We start from the raw sequence: 13,589 nt of genomic DNA, 5'->3' as shown, positions 1-13,589 counted from the left end.
AGTGTTGGGGGCAGAGGTAAGGTAAGGGGCCTACATCGTGTCTTCTCAGGCCTGTTGCTGCAGGGCGAAGGCTCAAGCAGAAGTGGACTCATCAGTGGACACAATCACACCTGATTGTGTCACTGGTGGTATAAGCACAGCTTTTGCTTCTATGACCAGCCATTCTCTGGTTAAGCATGAAGTGCTTTAAATGCACAATAGCTAAAGTAACATAACAATATAAACATAACAGTAGTATAGCAAAGAGACTAACTCCTCCAACTTCTTGTCTTCCATTCTTACTTCTGAACTAAAAGGTGCTGCCATGCTGTACCTATAATCAGTGCTTCAAAGCCTCTGAACCCGAAGTTATGTTGCAGCTGTGATAGAAGGTAAAAGATACTAAGGAAAAGCCTATGAGAACTGAGAAGAACTTCTTGAATGAAGATTGTTGCTCAGGAGTTACCAGCAGAGCAAAACTAGTCATAGCAGTTGTAAGAGCACCCTGACCTGTTCAGCAGCTTCAGACCTAACAAAGCAGAGAGCAGAGGTTGAAAGGTAGCAGCTTACAAAGAACATATATGAATCTTTTTTGAGGAAAAGAAGTATTACTCATGTGGTTATGCATTGCTACTGTGCGCAGCATGTTGCTATCCATGATGCTGTGTAAATGCAAGGGGCTTACAGAATAGAGTTATACCTTAGGAATCAGACCTACTGCAAAGGGGAGGGCATCTGTAAGGTCTCTTGTGAGACCTTATAGGACTTGTCTGTTGCAACAATTTGAGATCCAAAGAGCAATCAGGACAGTAGCCTTGAGACTTTCCCTGAGATTCAACAGCATTATAGTCAAAAAAAAGCTAAAGATATTCTCCATGTGTCCTGAAGAAAAGGTCTGAAATATGACTCATGAATCACCATTGTTTGAGGAGAACTCCACAATGCAGGGAAGAAAAAAAAAAAGTCGCTGCACAGAACAGAAGAGAGCAGTCTTTCAGACTTGATACCTTTCCCTTGGGGACAGATTTGGCAGGGAGATTTTGCCAGCTTACATCCATATAAGATGTTCTGTGTCATTTGTTTGTCAGTGGATCCTGTCATAGTTTTCACGCATCAATTTACATGACAAGGATCAGGGATCTATTCCAGGGAAGCAGTTGTAGGTTTACACTGGGAGTCACTAAATGGCAATGTGTATCCCATGTGCAACCTCCTTCCATTCCCTTGATTTAGGTTTGTGTTGGTAAAATACCCTAATACCTTAGAGGTGACAGTAACAAAATTTGCATTTGTACATAACATTTGAAGGAATGTGTTCTCTATCCATCTCATCTGATGAGAAGGTGGCTGACATGACTATAAAGGAAGTAAGAGTGTTACAGCCTGATTGTCCAAGGGATATTTTTTACTTCTGGAAAACAAAATGGAATGTCATCAGGATTCCAACAGTAATGTGACTTGCATTTTACTTCTTTCACCTACTATTCTAGAATTCATCCTCATTTAGTAGGACTCAGATTTTCCAACACAGGCAATGCCTCAAGTTCTAGCCTGAGCATATAGTAAAATTCAAGACAAATACACCAAGAATCTGAGAATAAAGAATATGTGATAAGCCTGGGTAATATTTGGCAGAATAACTCTGATCCACCTCTGTGAGAAGAGGAAGATTTTTTAGGTCAATTTTTTTTTATTTTTTTTTGACAGAAGCATGAAAGAGTAAACTGTGAGCAGAAATAATAGCACAAGTCTCTGGAAAAGACACGTTGGTGGGATAATTGTTTTGGGATGGGATGAACAAAAGCAGCAGTTTATTCTTGTCTTACACACATGGCACAACATACAGAACCAGCACAAATAACTTACAAAATCTCATACACCATGCTTCCTCTCGAACAGTTTCTATTAAGTTACAACACCATAACAAATCAGGTATTTAGTTACGACAGATTTCCATACATGGATAGCCTCCCAATCAAGGAGTTATTGTTTTTGTAAACTACTTAGACAAACATCATTTTTTTACATGTTTAATACAATACAGTATCTTTAACAGAGTTCAAGATATTCACAGTGAGAATTGAATACTTTATAAAACAGCAGAATTTCTCATCTCAAGACAGGTCTACATTCGCTCCTGCCTTGTCTGGTTTACAGATGTGTTACAAGTCTTCTTTACTCAACTTTCCAAGCTAAACATTGCTTTAAATGAAAAAAAAAATCTATTTACAGTTTTTTCAATTTAATAAAAATTTCTTTGCTTCCCTTTCCCATTCCTACCCCCTACCCCCATCAATGACTGCCATTTAGCTGGTAGAAATATTAACCCTCAGGCTGCTATATAAACTTTTAAACAGTTTTGATGGCAACTTGTTAGATGCAAAATGAACAATGGTCATAGCCCATCATTAACTTTAAAGGGTAGATTTTTTTCTCCTGATGTCAGAATTTGTGTCCATTGGAGACAGATGACACCTGTCATCTGATTTTTAGAGATAATGTGTTATTCATGGGCCAATATACAAAACCTCCTTTCTTTCTTTTTTTTTTTTAATTGCAGGCAATCCCACTCCACCACGCTATTTGGTGCAATCACTTTCATTATGAAGTTTGTTATGTCCTTACTAGAAATAGTAACAACTCTGGCCGCATGGTACTGCCTTAAACTCTCCCAGACAATATTAAATCAAAGAGTGTCTCCCCCTATCTATGGTGCCATTGTGCTGGGTTGTCTCACAAGAAGAGTTTTGCTCTGTGATTCCACTTCAAACCCCACTGAAGCCTGTGGGCATCTTTTCTTTGACCTAGTGTCTTTGAATTATATCTACTTGATATAATTGGGTTGGCAAATTCTAGCCCTTGAGCAGTTCATCAGCTTTCTAAAGAAATAAGCAAAAAAGATTCCTCTCCTTTATACATACAATATGCATTTTTTTACATTGAGTGTTATCATAGAAAGCATGTTTATGTTATTTTGAAAATGAATTTTTACAGAACTTTATAAACACTGTCATATCAAACATTCTCAAAAACTGGATAAATTACTGACACAAAACCTGAAAGAGCCTCAATAGAATTCTTCCAGTACTATTTCTATTCTTGCATATTTCATATTTCAGTGTCCTTTACTGCAAATATAATTTGGCCATATGGGAACAGGGAAAAGTCAACAAATCTCCAACAGTTTTGAATAAGACCTGCATCCGTTGTTCAATGAGCGTAACTGAACATCTAAAACACTTTTTTTTTCCTGGCATGCCCATTCTCTTACCTTTACTCACATTGAGCAATACCTCAATTCCCAAATAGTTTCATTCACTTTAGTGGGATTACATGTGACAAAATGACATATGCAAAAATACTGAAAACTGTTTTCCACTTTTTAAATCATTCTTCAGTTAACAACTAACATCATCATATTCTTCTTTATATATAATGTAAAAATTACATAGGAGTAGTATTTGCAAACTTCTGTATCAGAAATCAGTGTACAAACTTTAGGAAATAATCTTATAGTTGTGCTATAGTTCTGACAGCCTAAAAATGTATGAAGTGTGACCAAGAGTAAATTTCACAGGCCTAGATGCTTTGTTTATATACTTGGGTTTTGACACTTTATATTCCCCTAGCCTGGCACAATTTAAGTTTAAGCATACATATGTCACACTAGCATGAAATTATAAAACTTTTTCTTACCACCACCAATTTTCAGTACAATCAGTAATGGATATTAATGCATATCAGCTAAGTGAAATGCACTTTTCAAGTAGTTTGTCTAACATAATACTGTATAAATTATAATGACAGTTTGTTTTCCTATCCTGCAAAAGTTAAAAAATGCATTAAACTTTGTATGTTGTGAGTAGTCTTATTGACTGTAATGATATAACTCACAGCTCAGGAAGCTAAACGGCTGAAAAAGGTTTTGTATTCTGTCTCACTATTTTCTTTGTTTTTCATTTAATGAAACAATCAAAAAGAGAAACTTCCTTATTGAAGTTTATACTGCTTCAGAAGTTTTAGGCTATGTAAACTACAGAAGAATATAAATTTAATCAAATTAAGTTAAAGCCTAATGAAATAGAAATTCCTTTATTTACTCTGAAAATTTAGTTACCTTCTATTTTGATAATTCAATCCAGTTTTTACTCCCCCACCCCCACAAAAAAAGTCTTGTAGTTACAAGCCTGTAATTATACATAGCAAAGAAAAAAAACTGCTCCTTGCCTATGGAAATATATATAGTTTTTCAAGTTCCAACCCCTCTCTGAACTGCTAACCATCACACAACATATGCCATTTGGCAATTTGTCTCCTAGGATATTCACAAATTTCCTTCCAGTGTTCTCCACCTGTTCCTTCTGCTGAATATCCCAAGGTTAACCGGCCAATGACCTCTTTTCTTGACCCTCTATCTGAATCTAAAACCAAAAATTCAATGCTGATATCATCAAGGCCCTCACAAGGAATGTCAAAGACAAACAATTCATTGAACACTGCATTGGGGGTACACTTCTTCACATGGGTTTTCTTTTTAGAAATTCTTTTCTTACCATGGTACAGGTTCACTTTGACATAAGGATCTGCAATGAAAAGAAAGAACACAGATAAGCTATTGAATTGTCATTTAGAAATTCCTTGATCTAGTTGATGGTAAACTTTGTAATATACCAACAGAATTATGTCCCAGTGAGGGCTAGTTTCAAATTACTGAAGATGATTTGTCTCATTCAGTTTTTTTTTTTTTTTTTGTATTTGCTTCTGAATTAGTCTGTAAGCTCCTTTTATGGTCACCAAATATGTAATCAAGACAGTCAGTAAAGTTTAGGACATAATTCATCTAACCAAATGCTGGTGACTCCTCCATGAGATAAATCCTGCCCTGTAGTCTGTTAACCTTCATGTTTACATCTCTACTGCCTCTAAAAGTGGTCTGAAAGAACATAAAATTGTAATGAATTCTGACAAATATATATCACTATATATTTGCATGTAATAGAAATCTGCTTTTCACACATTTTACAAGTAGGGGATAATCATTAGTGTTAATAAGACTCATGGAAAGCAAAGCCTCAAAACCAAGAGAATAATCCCATGCTGATAGAATGGATGCAATTCATTTCAGTTGTGGATCTTTCAAAGTCAATTAGTTTGATTAAATTTCTCCCACCAATTTTTATTGAACAAATTTAACATTAAACTTTAAATGTAAGGCTACATTTCTTGATAGGATATGTACTTGACTTTATGTCTGTACTGTACTATTGAAAAAGGGAAGAGAAAATATCCATATTTTAGCTCTGTTAAACAATTTTGAGTGTTTGCAATCCTCAGAATTTTTCAACTGTTTCAAGATTCCTTCATTATTGTCTTCAACAGTGGCTATACTTCTTCTTCGGAGCAATTCTAAAGAACACTTCAGAAATCATCCATTTCAAGTATATTTATTTTGCATTTATATTTACACGTATTTCAGTGCAAATATGTACCTGTTTCCAAAATCTCATGGTGCAGAGATGCAATACAAATCGCTTTCTATCAAGTGAAGTAGTCTATGCAAACAGTCAGCTAATAAACATCAAGAACAGTTGAACTTTTTTTTTTTTTAAATTTAAGTGAAATTAAAATTGACCCATATTTAGAAATTCTATGCCAAAGCTATCAGACTGAAATGGTCAGATAATGAAAATTTTTTTGTTTCCTTGGATTGACAATGGTTTGACAGGAGTAAGGTATGATAGAATACATCTTCACTCTCATAATCTATCATCATAATAAACATTTTAAAAAAATGGCTTTATATAATTAAAATGTTCATTAGCTTTGGATTGAGAATATGCTACACAAGCACTAAAAATATCAAAATCAGTATCCATCAGCGCTTTCATGCCATTGTTCATTTCTTTTTAAATGAACTTTTCTGACTGTTATTTCTGGCTAATAGATAAGGCTGGAATGTTCCTCTTGATTTTATTAAGACTACTAGGAGACCTCAGCACCAATATTTCTTGGTGTTAGAAGTAGAAAGACTGTATTATTGGCTGTAGTAATTATGATTCAGTAGCTCCAAAGGCTACTTCCTCCTTCCTTCAAGAAAATCCTGTGTGTTGAAAGAGTTAAGTCTTACACAGAATCAATAGCAGATGTGCTACAGTTTGTTTAGTCCTCTGCTGTGTACTGTTCTTCTTGTGTGTTTGTCTTATTCTCAGGTGGTTAGTATATTGCATTTTAAATTTTATGTTATATTATCTAGCATTAACGTGCATCTAAATGCAATTCTAGTATTGACTTCAAAGAAAGTTTCACTGAATGCAAAATGGCACAAGACCAGGAAAAGGGACTGCAAAAGCTTTAGTATACCCCAAGCAGTGGGATAGTTCACCTTTTCACCTTGCCAGATAAATGTTAATGCTCAGTGGGCCAAATTCAGCACAGATGCAACTGGTTGCCTTTTTGGATGCTAAGCTGAAATATACCATAATATACCCTATGAGGATCTCACTCAGTATTGATCGTCATAAATAAACTGATCTTTTGTCATAAATAAAAGCTTTTAGTATCCGCAAACAACATCCCATACTTAGGTCAGATGGGTTCTGTTCAAGACAATGACAAAACTCATTGGCTTCCAGTGCTAACAGATGTCGTATTTTTTCTAATGTGTTTGAAGAACAAATTTCTAAAATATATACTCTGCAAAATAAAGCATTGACCTAGATATGAATGAAATTAATAGGCTGCAAATAATACAGACACGTTTCTGGGCTATTTTTAATCTTTGAAATGTCACGTTTCAACTGTCTTCTATCTGTTTATTGTACATTCTTTGGCCTTATTCATTAGTAAAACCATTACCTGATAATCCTGACACATCAGATTTAGGTAGATGCCTGGCTTTTAAAACAACAACAGTTAGCGTGTTTGTTATAGACTGATAACAGAGAGAGATCAGTAATTCTCCACGCCCAGATGATTTCTGAGGAAATTAAAGAAAAAAAAAAAAAAGAAAGAAAGAAACAAAGAAATAAGACTATTTACGAGCAATTATATTGACCATGCTTGAAAGTAGAGCTAATAAGATTTCTAAAATGTCACATAACTGTGCATCCCAGACTAGTGTAGAAGTATATAATTTATGGAGCTATGCTGCTTTGTCTAGCAAATATAATTTCCCTGTACTATAGTTACATAACTCTTATCGTTAGCTATTAGACTGAACAAAAGTAAATAAGTAAATAAATAACTAAATGAAAATATGGGTTGACATGACATCATTAGCTTCACAGATTAGAAATGAAATCCTACATCCTGAGAAAAAAGTCTCAGTGAAAGAAAAACACTTTAAGAAAAACAAACTTCTGTGAAAGCTATGTTGAAAAAAAAAAGAATAAAGGTAATATACAAAAAATCTTCCATAAAATCTTTTTATCCATTAGCTATTCGAAAACAATTAGTGAAATCTCATCCCTGACACTTTCTAACGTAGTATAATATAAATGGAATAAAGATGAGATCAAAGACTTTCTCTATGATTATTAGATTTGAATTTGCAGGAGTAATTTAGTTCACAGAAAGGAGGAAGTCAAGGGAAGCAAGCAAAAAGAATACCTTATATACCAGAAAACCCAGTAAATTATCAACAAAATATCAGTGACATAGTTATAGTTGTAACATAGTGATAGAATTGCAAAATAATGATATTAGTTAAAGGTATGTGTCTGGTAGACATTTATTTGATTTGTCAGCATGCTTGCTCTTTGAAAACAATCAGATTGAATGTCAATATACAGTCCACTTCCTTAGCAGAGATTAAAAGACGTGTGTGTGAGGCATGTGCATTTCTGTGGTTCAGCTATGATTGTGGTCTTTACATTCTGAAATGAGACAAAATTATTTTACATATTTTTAGCGTAGTGAAGTTAATATGCTTTGTCATTGACTTCAGTGAGGTTTTGGCATCTCCCTCATATCTTACTGTCCTTAGAAGTGCTACAGCCTCTGCCATGGTTGTTAAGAGAGAAAAGGTAGTAACAACACTGAAGTGAAAGAACGTGCTACTGCACCACCAGTAGAGTCTCAAAGAGGTTCCAGTTCCTTCAATAAAGACTATCTGTATTCTTTAAGAACCTGCTTATCAACCCTTGGAGATGAAGTGAAAGATTTGCATTGATTTCAATAAACTGATAAAACATGATTTCAAACAGAAAAGAGGAGTAATAACAATAATAATAATAATAATAATAATAATGTATAAATCTTTGCATTCTTTCCTGTAATGTTCTTTTATTTCATTTGTATAGCTACCTCCTTATGCTGCCATTATGGAAACATCTCAGTAGCTTACATGGTAAACTTGTACCCTTCTCTTTCCAATATGCTAGCACAAGAATCATAGCTAAAACTAGTACAACACTTCTAAATTTTAAATAAGAAATATGTTACCCTAACATTTCTTTTGATGATCTCTCTGTCCATTAGCATCCTTCCTTCTGACAATTCAATTCCTTCAAGGGGGATGAGGACTTCTCCAATGACATCATCTCTGGAAAACCTGTCAAAGCTCAAGATCATAAAGTGAAGTGCTAAGTCTTGAATTTGGCTGTAGGGGATCCCATAGAATGTGAAAGTCTCATCAAAAGCTGGATCTAAGGTTTTTCTCAGCACTCTGGTTTTCACCTTGTGCTTTTTCTCAGGCAGGATTGTCATTTTGATGTAGGGATCAGAAGTCATTGACTGTTCATCCATTGCTGGCAGCCCATGTGCTTCCTTGATGTTCACTACAAATGCCTTTTTCTCAAAGTTGTACTCTAAAGAGAAAAAGAGTGTTCCTAGCTTGTCTTGTTTTTCTTCAGATGAAAGGGATGTGATGGACTTTAAACTATCGGGGGATACTGAATCTTTCTTACTTTCTGAAAAGTGTTTCAGAGACACATTTTCAAGATCTGGAGAGCTCTGTATTTTAGAGGTTGTTTGGGGGAAATTGCCATTTAGATCTCTTTTCTCTAGGTCTAGACGGAGAGAATTCTTAGGCATTGCCAATTTGTTCTTTGCTTCACTTTTATCATCTGCTCCAACCTTCTTCTTACTGTTGAGATTCTCAGGATAAATATCAACTCCCTTCAGAACATGGACAAACTTATATGGAGGGGTCTTGTTGGATTTGGAAGATTTGCGCTGGCAGCAGATCCAAGCAAAAAGGGAGACAGAGAAGACAAGGCCAAATGCACTGAAGATCCCAACCACTGTAGGAATTTCATCTGCAAATTAAATAAACAGCAACAAGCACATCAGCAGCAATGCCTTGGACTCTGTGTGATATTTAATAAAGTAAGAATTTAGCAAAACAAACTGGTACAAGATGGTAATAGCAGCAGAGTCAATGGACTAAAAGTGCTTTGCATTGTACGTATCACTCGCCACCTTCAGGCGTGAATGTGAAGTCCCATACAAAGACAATTGCTATGTTAGTATTTTTCCATATATTGGGTGTCTGGAAGGAAAATACTGTTCTCATCCTAACAGCAATAATCATAAGTAATAGCTCGACTATCTCATCCCTCTAGGTGTAGTTTCTGTGTTTATATGTCAGTGAGTAAAACTAGTTCAGGTTTCAGCTTTGAATTTATGTAGCTTTGTTGGTTAGGTAGTACAGATTCTGAAATACGTGTTACTTATAGATACATCATCTGCTTTTCACACCACTTCCTAGAACACTTTGTACACTCAATTAACTCATTCTTATGGTCTGATCCCATAACTGCCTGGAGGTATCTCTTGAAAAAAATCTGAGTTTAATAGGAGGTTATAACACTCAGTTTCAATGGGATTTTCCATACTTTGCAGGAAAAAGACTACTAAGAAAATTTAGGATAATTATATACCGTGTATTATACAGATGGATGTGACACTGGGCAGTTACATGTGAGTCCAAAGCTGAAAAAATTGCTTAAGTGTATCACTGATACCCATTAAGCTTTGAATTTAAAACACTATGAATCAAAGCAATGGAGAGTTTACAGGAAGGATCACTACTTTTTAGGAGTATATAAGAAAAACATTAAACCAGAATTCTCCTCTAGCTTAATATGAATCCTGTACTAAAATACTGAATGAAGAGAAAACTGAGCAAGCGTTACAACCTCAATTGTCACGTGGATACATTAGTTACATATAGAGTATCATTAGCCCTTCACAAGCATGCATTGAAAGGGCAAATGAGCACAACTAATTAGAAATCCAATTTTGCCCATAAGTAACACTACTAAGTGAGTTTAAACCTCCCACAATGTAACAATAAGAGCTTAATATTTATTCTCTGCAACAATGGAGACCAGTAGAATATTAATGGAATGATATTGTTGATGCATAAAGGCAATTGTGTAACAATTCTGGTTCCTCTAGCAAATAATTGGCAGATCCTCCTGGATGAGAGAAGCAAAACTATCCCCCTCTATGAATTACCAAATCAGGTTCATCTAGGTAAAATCTGGACAAATAGATGTGCTACCACCATAACTTTGCTTTTCAGTGAGATGAGTCAAAAAAAATACAATACCATCACAACAAAGTAGGAACAAAGTGTTCCAGCACAGAAGGAATCAGGCCTGGCTATTAATTGCTTCTAACAATGCTCATGCCACTTCACCTTTGCCTACAAACCGTATCAATCTACATACTTAATTATAAGAATTTAATGAGATGACTGAAAAATATATACATAATCAAAAAGTATTTTTTCTAAGTTAAGCACGTGGCTCTGAGTTTCAAGAATTCTCTGAGCTGCAGAAATGTAAATGTACATGGTATAAAGGTAGAAAGCAAGGAGTAACTGAAAATTAATTAGAATACTTTAAATAGCTTTTAAGAAAGATTTGCACATTTTCAATACTTTTTCATGAGATGACAATTAAAATTTTTATAGTAATGGAAATTATGCTATATTTTTATTCTACAAATACTGAAAGCAGTTGTAGAATCAATTTAGTATTTAAAATATTAATTAACTGCCTTAAATAAGCAAATAGATGAGGATGATGTCACAAGCGTAGTTAGAAACATTAAGTGGGTGGGGTAGGCAGGAAAGAAGATGTAACGGTAACTAAAATGTTTTTATATCTACAGCTAATTATATTACAACCTGAATTTCTTGCTGTTGTCATAATGTAAATCAGTTAGTTAGCATTCAAGGCAGTGTATTAATAGGAAACATCACTTATTGATCCTGGGAGAAATTATTGTTTCAGTTATGTGATGCAAATCTGGAGTCACCTCACTTAAGTCAGTGGAATGATCCTTGAATTAAACCATTGCTAAAGCAAATAACATCCAGGCTAGAGTCAATATTTGTAAAGCAGAGTTCAGAAACATTTCTACTCACAGCTTTTCTGAGTAAAGCTGTTTAGTTACCTATTTCATAAGTGCACATTATGACTTTTTCTGAAACTTCCAGTATCACAGTTATTCAATGTGTAGAAATGACACAACTGAAAAGTTCATTGTTATCATTGCTATTCTCAGTGAACACAGATTAATCACGACAAAGCTGTTTAGCCAAAAACACTGGAATCCTGTATTTTCATCCTCCTAGCAATGTTCTTTACAGGACTACATTTCACTTTAACTAACGGTTGACAAGTCTTCCTCTATGACAAGTAAAAAGGAATGACAATTATTCCAAGAATGACAAAGATTTTCTCTTTGGCACAAGATGCGTTTACATCATTTAACTCCGAAGCCGTGCTACTTTAACCGAGACAGAGAAAACAACCTCAAACCTCCGTCATCCAAAAACGCACCTAGTCAAACCTCTCCATCTCTCCCAGTGATTTAACGCAGGGAACAGATAGGGGGGAAAGGAAGAGAGAGGGATAAAAGGGAAAGAAAGCAAATTCACCCAACTTCTGGAATCGAACAGAACTAGGGGAAATCAGGTTCCTCCCAACACGCCGCGTGCTGGGAGTCGCCGGGGTGGCTCAGCAGAGCCTGCCTGCATGCTCTTCTCCTGGGGAAGGGAGCAGCCCCCAGCAGCCTCCAGCCCCTCTGCCGGGACGGGGATGCGCTTACCGAAGTGCTGGCGGCTGGCCGCGATCGGAGCCATGTTGGCGGCGTGCGCTGCCCGCGGTGCTGGGGATGCTGCCCGCTGTGCAGGGGATGCTGTCCCCGGACCTGGGGATTCTGTCCGCGGTGTTGGGGATGCGGCCTGCGGTGCTGGAGCTTTCTGACGGGAAACAGGAGCCTCCCCCCCGGTGTCCAGAGACCTGCCCGGAGCTCCGAAGCTGTCTCCGTCTCTCAAACCACCCGGGCAGCCGGCTTTTCCAACGTGGTTAAAAAAAAAAAAAAAGAAAAGAAAAAAAAAGAAAAAAAAAGAAAAAAAACAACGGAAAACAAAACCTGGAGACACGAGCGGTGGGGAAGGTGGAGGAGGAGGATGCGAGGGGGCTGGAGGAGCGGGGGGAGGGGAAGCTTCGGTCCTCCCCTTTGCACACTGATATGCAACCTCCTTCCTGTTTTGGCTCTTCTGTGTAGCTCTGCCCTGAGACTGAAGACGTGGCTGAAACCCAAATTGACGCAATCCTGACGCTACAGGGCTGAAATCAGCACGTTTCCCACTTACCATCCCCCCCTCCCAACTACCACACCCTCCCTCTCTTCGTCCCTTCTCTGCCCTCCCCCCCCCCCCCCCCCCCCCCCATTTTTCTGGGATTTGAACACTCACTCATTGATTATTTTAACTGCTGTGCTGCAGGATATGAGCTCCCACCCTCTGTCGGACACAGACAGGGGAATGCTAATGTCTGTGATTCAATGCATCTTGTGTAATACACGGGTGTGTCTGTTTTGCTGGGGTAAGATCTGTCTATCTGCTTATTTATCTATCAGCTGGACAGGCTACAATGATGTGAAGGAGATGCCAGCTCAGATGGTCCAGATGCCTTGGCTCCAACTGCAAGGCAGTTTTCTCCTATGACTGACGTGATACACTTACTGGATTTGAATCACGAAAACTCCTGATGTGTTCTCCCTGTCCCTCCTCCCTGATTCTCCCCACCAGCCACTCCGACATAAAACCCTAAGCCCTCACTTTGCAAATATATTTCTCTTCTCCTCTTAACCTTTCTTCTTGTCTGGGAAAGAGCTGACTCTACTGAGATACTTCTGGATTTTACCCAATTTACATGTCTGTCTCCCATTCTGGACTAAGAACATGTGGGGGGATGGAAGGGGCAGGCAGGCAAGAGGAGTGGAGGGAAACAGAATAAGAAAGCAGAGCTGTCTGTAACTAGAACCACTACAGCATATAACAAACCAAGCTAAATCCTGGTGCAACAGAGCTGCAAAAGCCAGCACCTGGCATCTGACTCCTGGATTCAGAACGGTAGCAGCCAACTTTGGAGCCCAACTGCTGCATAAATGGGAAACAGATGTAGTTGCTTTTCTAAATAACAAAATCCAGATGCAAGCGTAGTCTGGCATGACCCTGCCCCGCAATGGGCTGCTTGGACCTCTTGGCCCCCTTTAATGCATGCTCTTGCTTCGTAATGAAGCAAGTAAAGCTCCTTGAAGTTCAGAAATATAAAAATGGGAAGGCCAAAGAATCATGGCAAGGTATT

The 13,589-nt window shown here is 37.2% G+C and overlaps 1 protein-coding gene and 1 pseudogene across 1 annotated transcript; one reads left to right on the top strand and one right to left on the bottom strand.

Moving 5' to 3' along the window:
- LOC136788543 (syncytin-2-like) overlaps positions 1–13,589 on the top strand; it is a 120,911-nt pseudogene that overhangs the window by 29,233 nt on the left and 78,089 nt on the right.
- LOC136788638 (synaptotagmin-4-like) lies at positions 1,761–12,533 on the bottom strand. Its single transcript, XM_066987228.1, has 4 exons — positions 12,043–12,533; positions 8,422–9,236; positions 6,835–6,955; positions 1,761–4,562 (listed from the first exon to the last, which is right to left on the bottom strand). The coding sequence occupies exons 1-4, from the start codon at positions 12,074–12,076 to the stop codon at positions 4,255–4,257; spliced, it is 1,278 nt and encodes a 425-aa protein (XP_066843329.1). The 5' UTR covers positions 12,077–12,533; the 3' UTR covers positions 1,761–4,254.

The sequence above is a fragment of the Anser cygnoides genome, chromosome W, assembly GCF_040182565.1.
Source record: "Anser cygnoides isolate HZ-2024a breed goose chromosome W, Taihu_goose_T2T_genome, whole genome shotgun sequence".
NCBI classification, from domain to species: Eukaryota; Metazoa; Chordata; class Aves; order Anseriformes; family Anatidae; genus Anser; species Anser cygnoides.
Note: the sequence above shows the minus strand (reverse complement) of the source record. Positions and strands in the feature narration are given on the sequence as shown.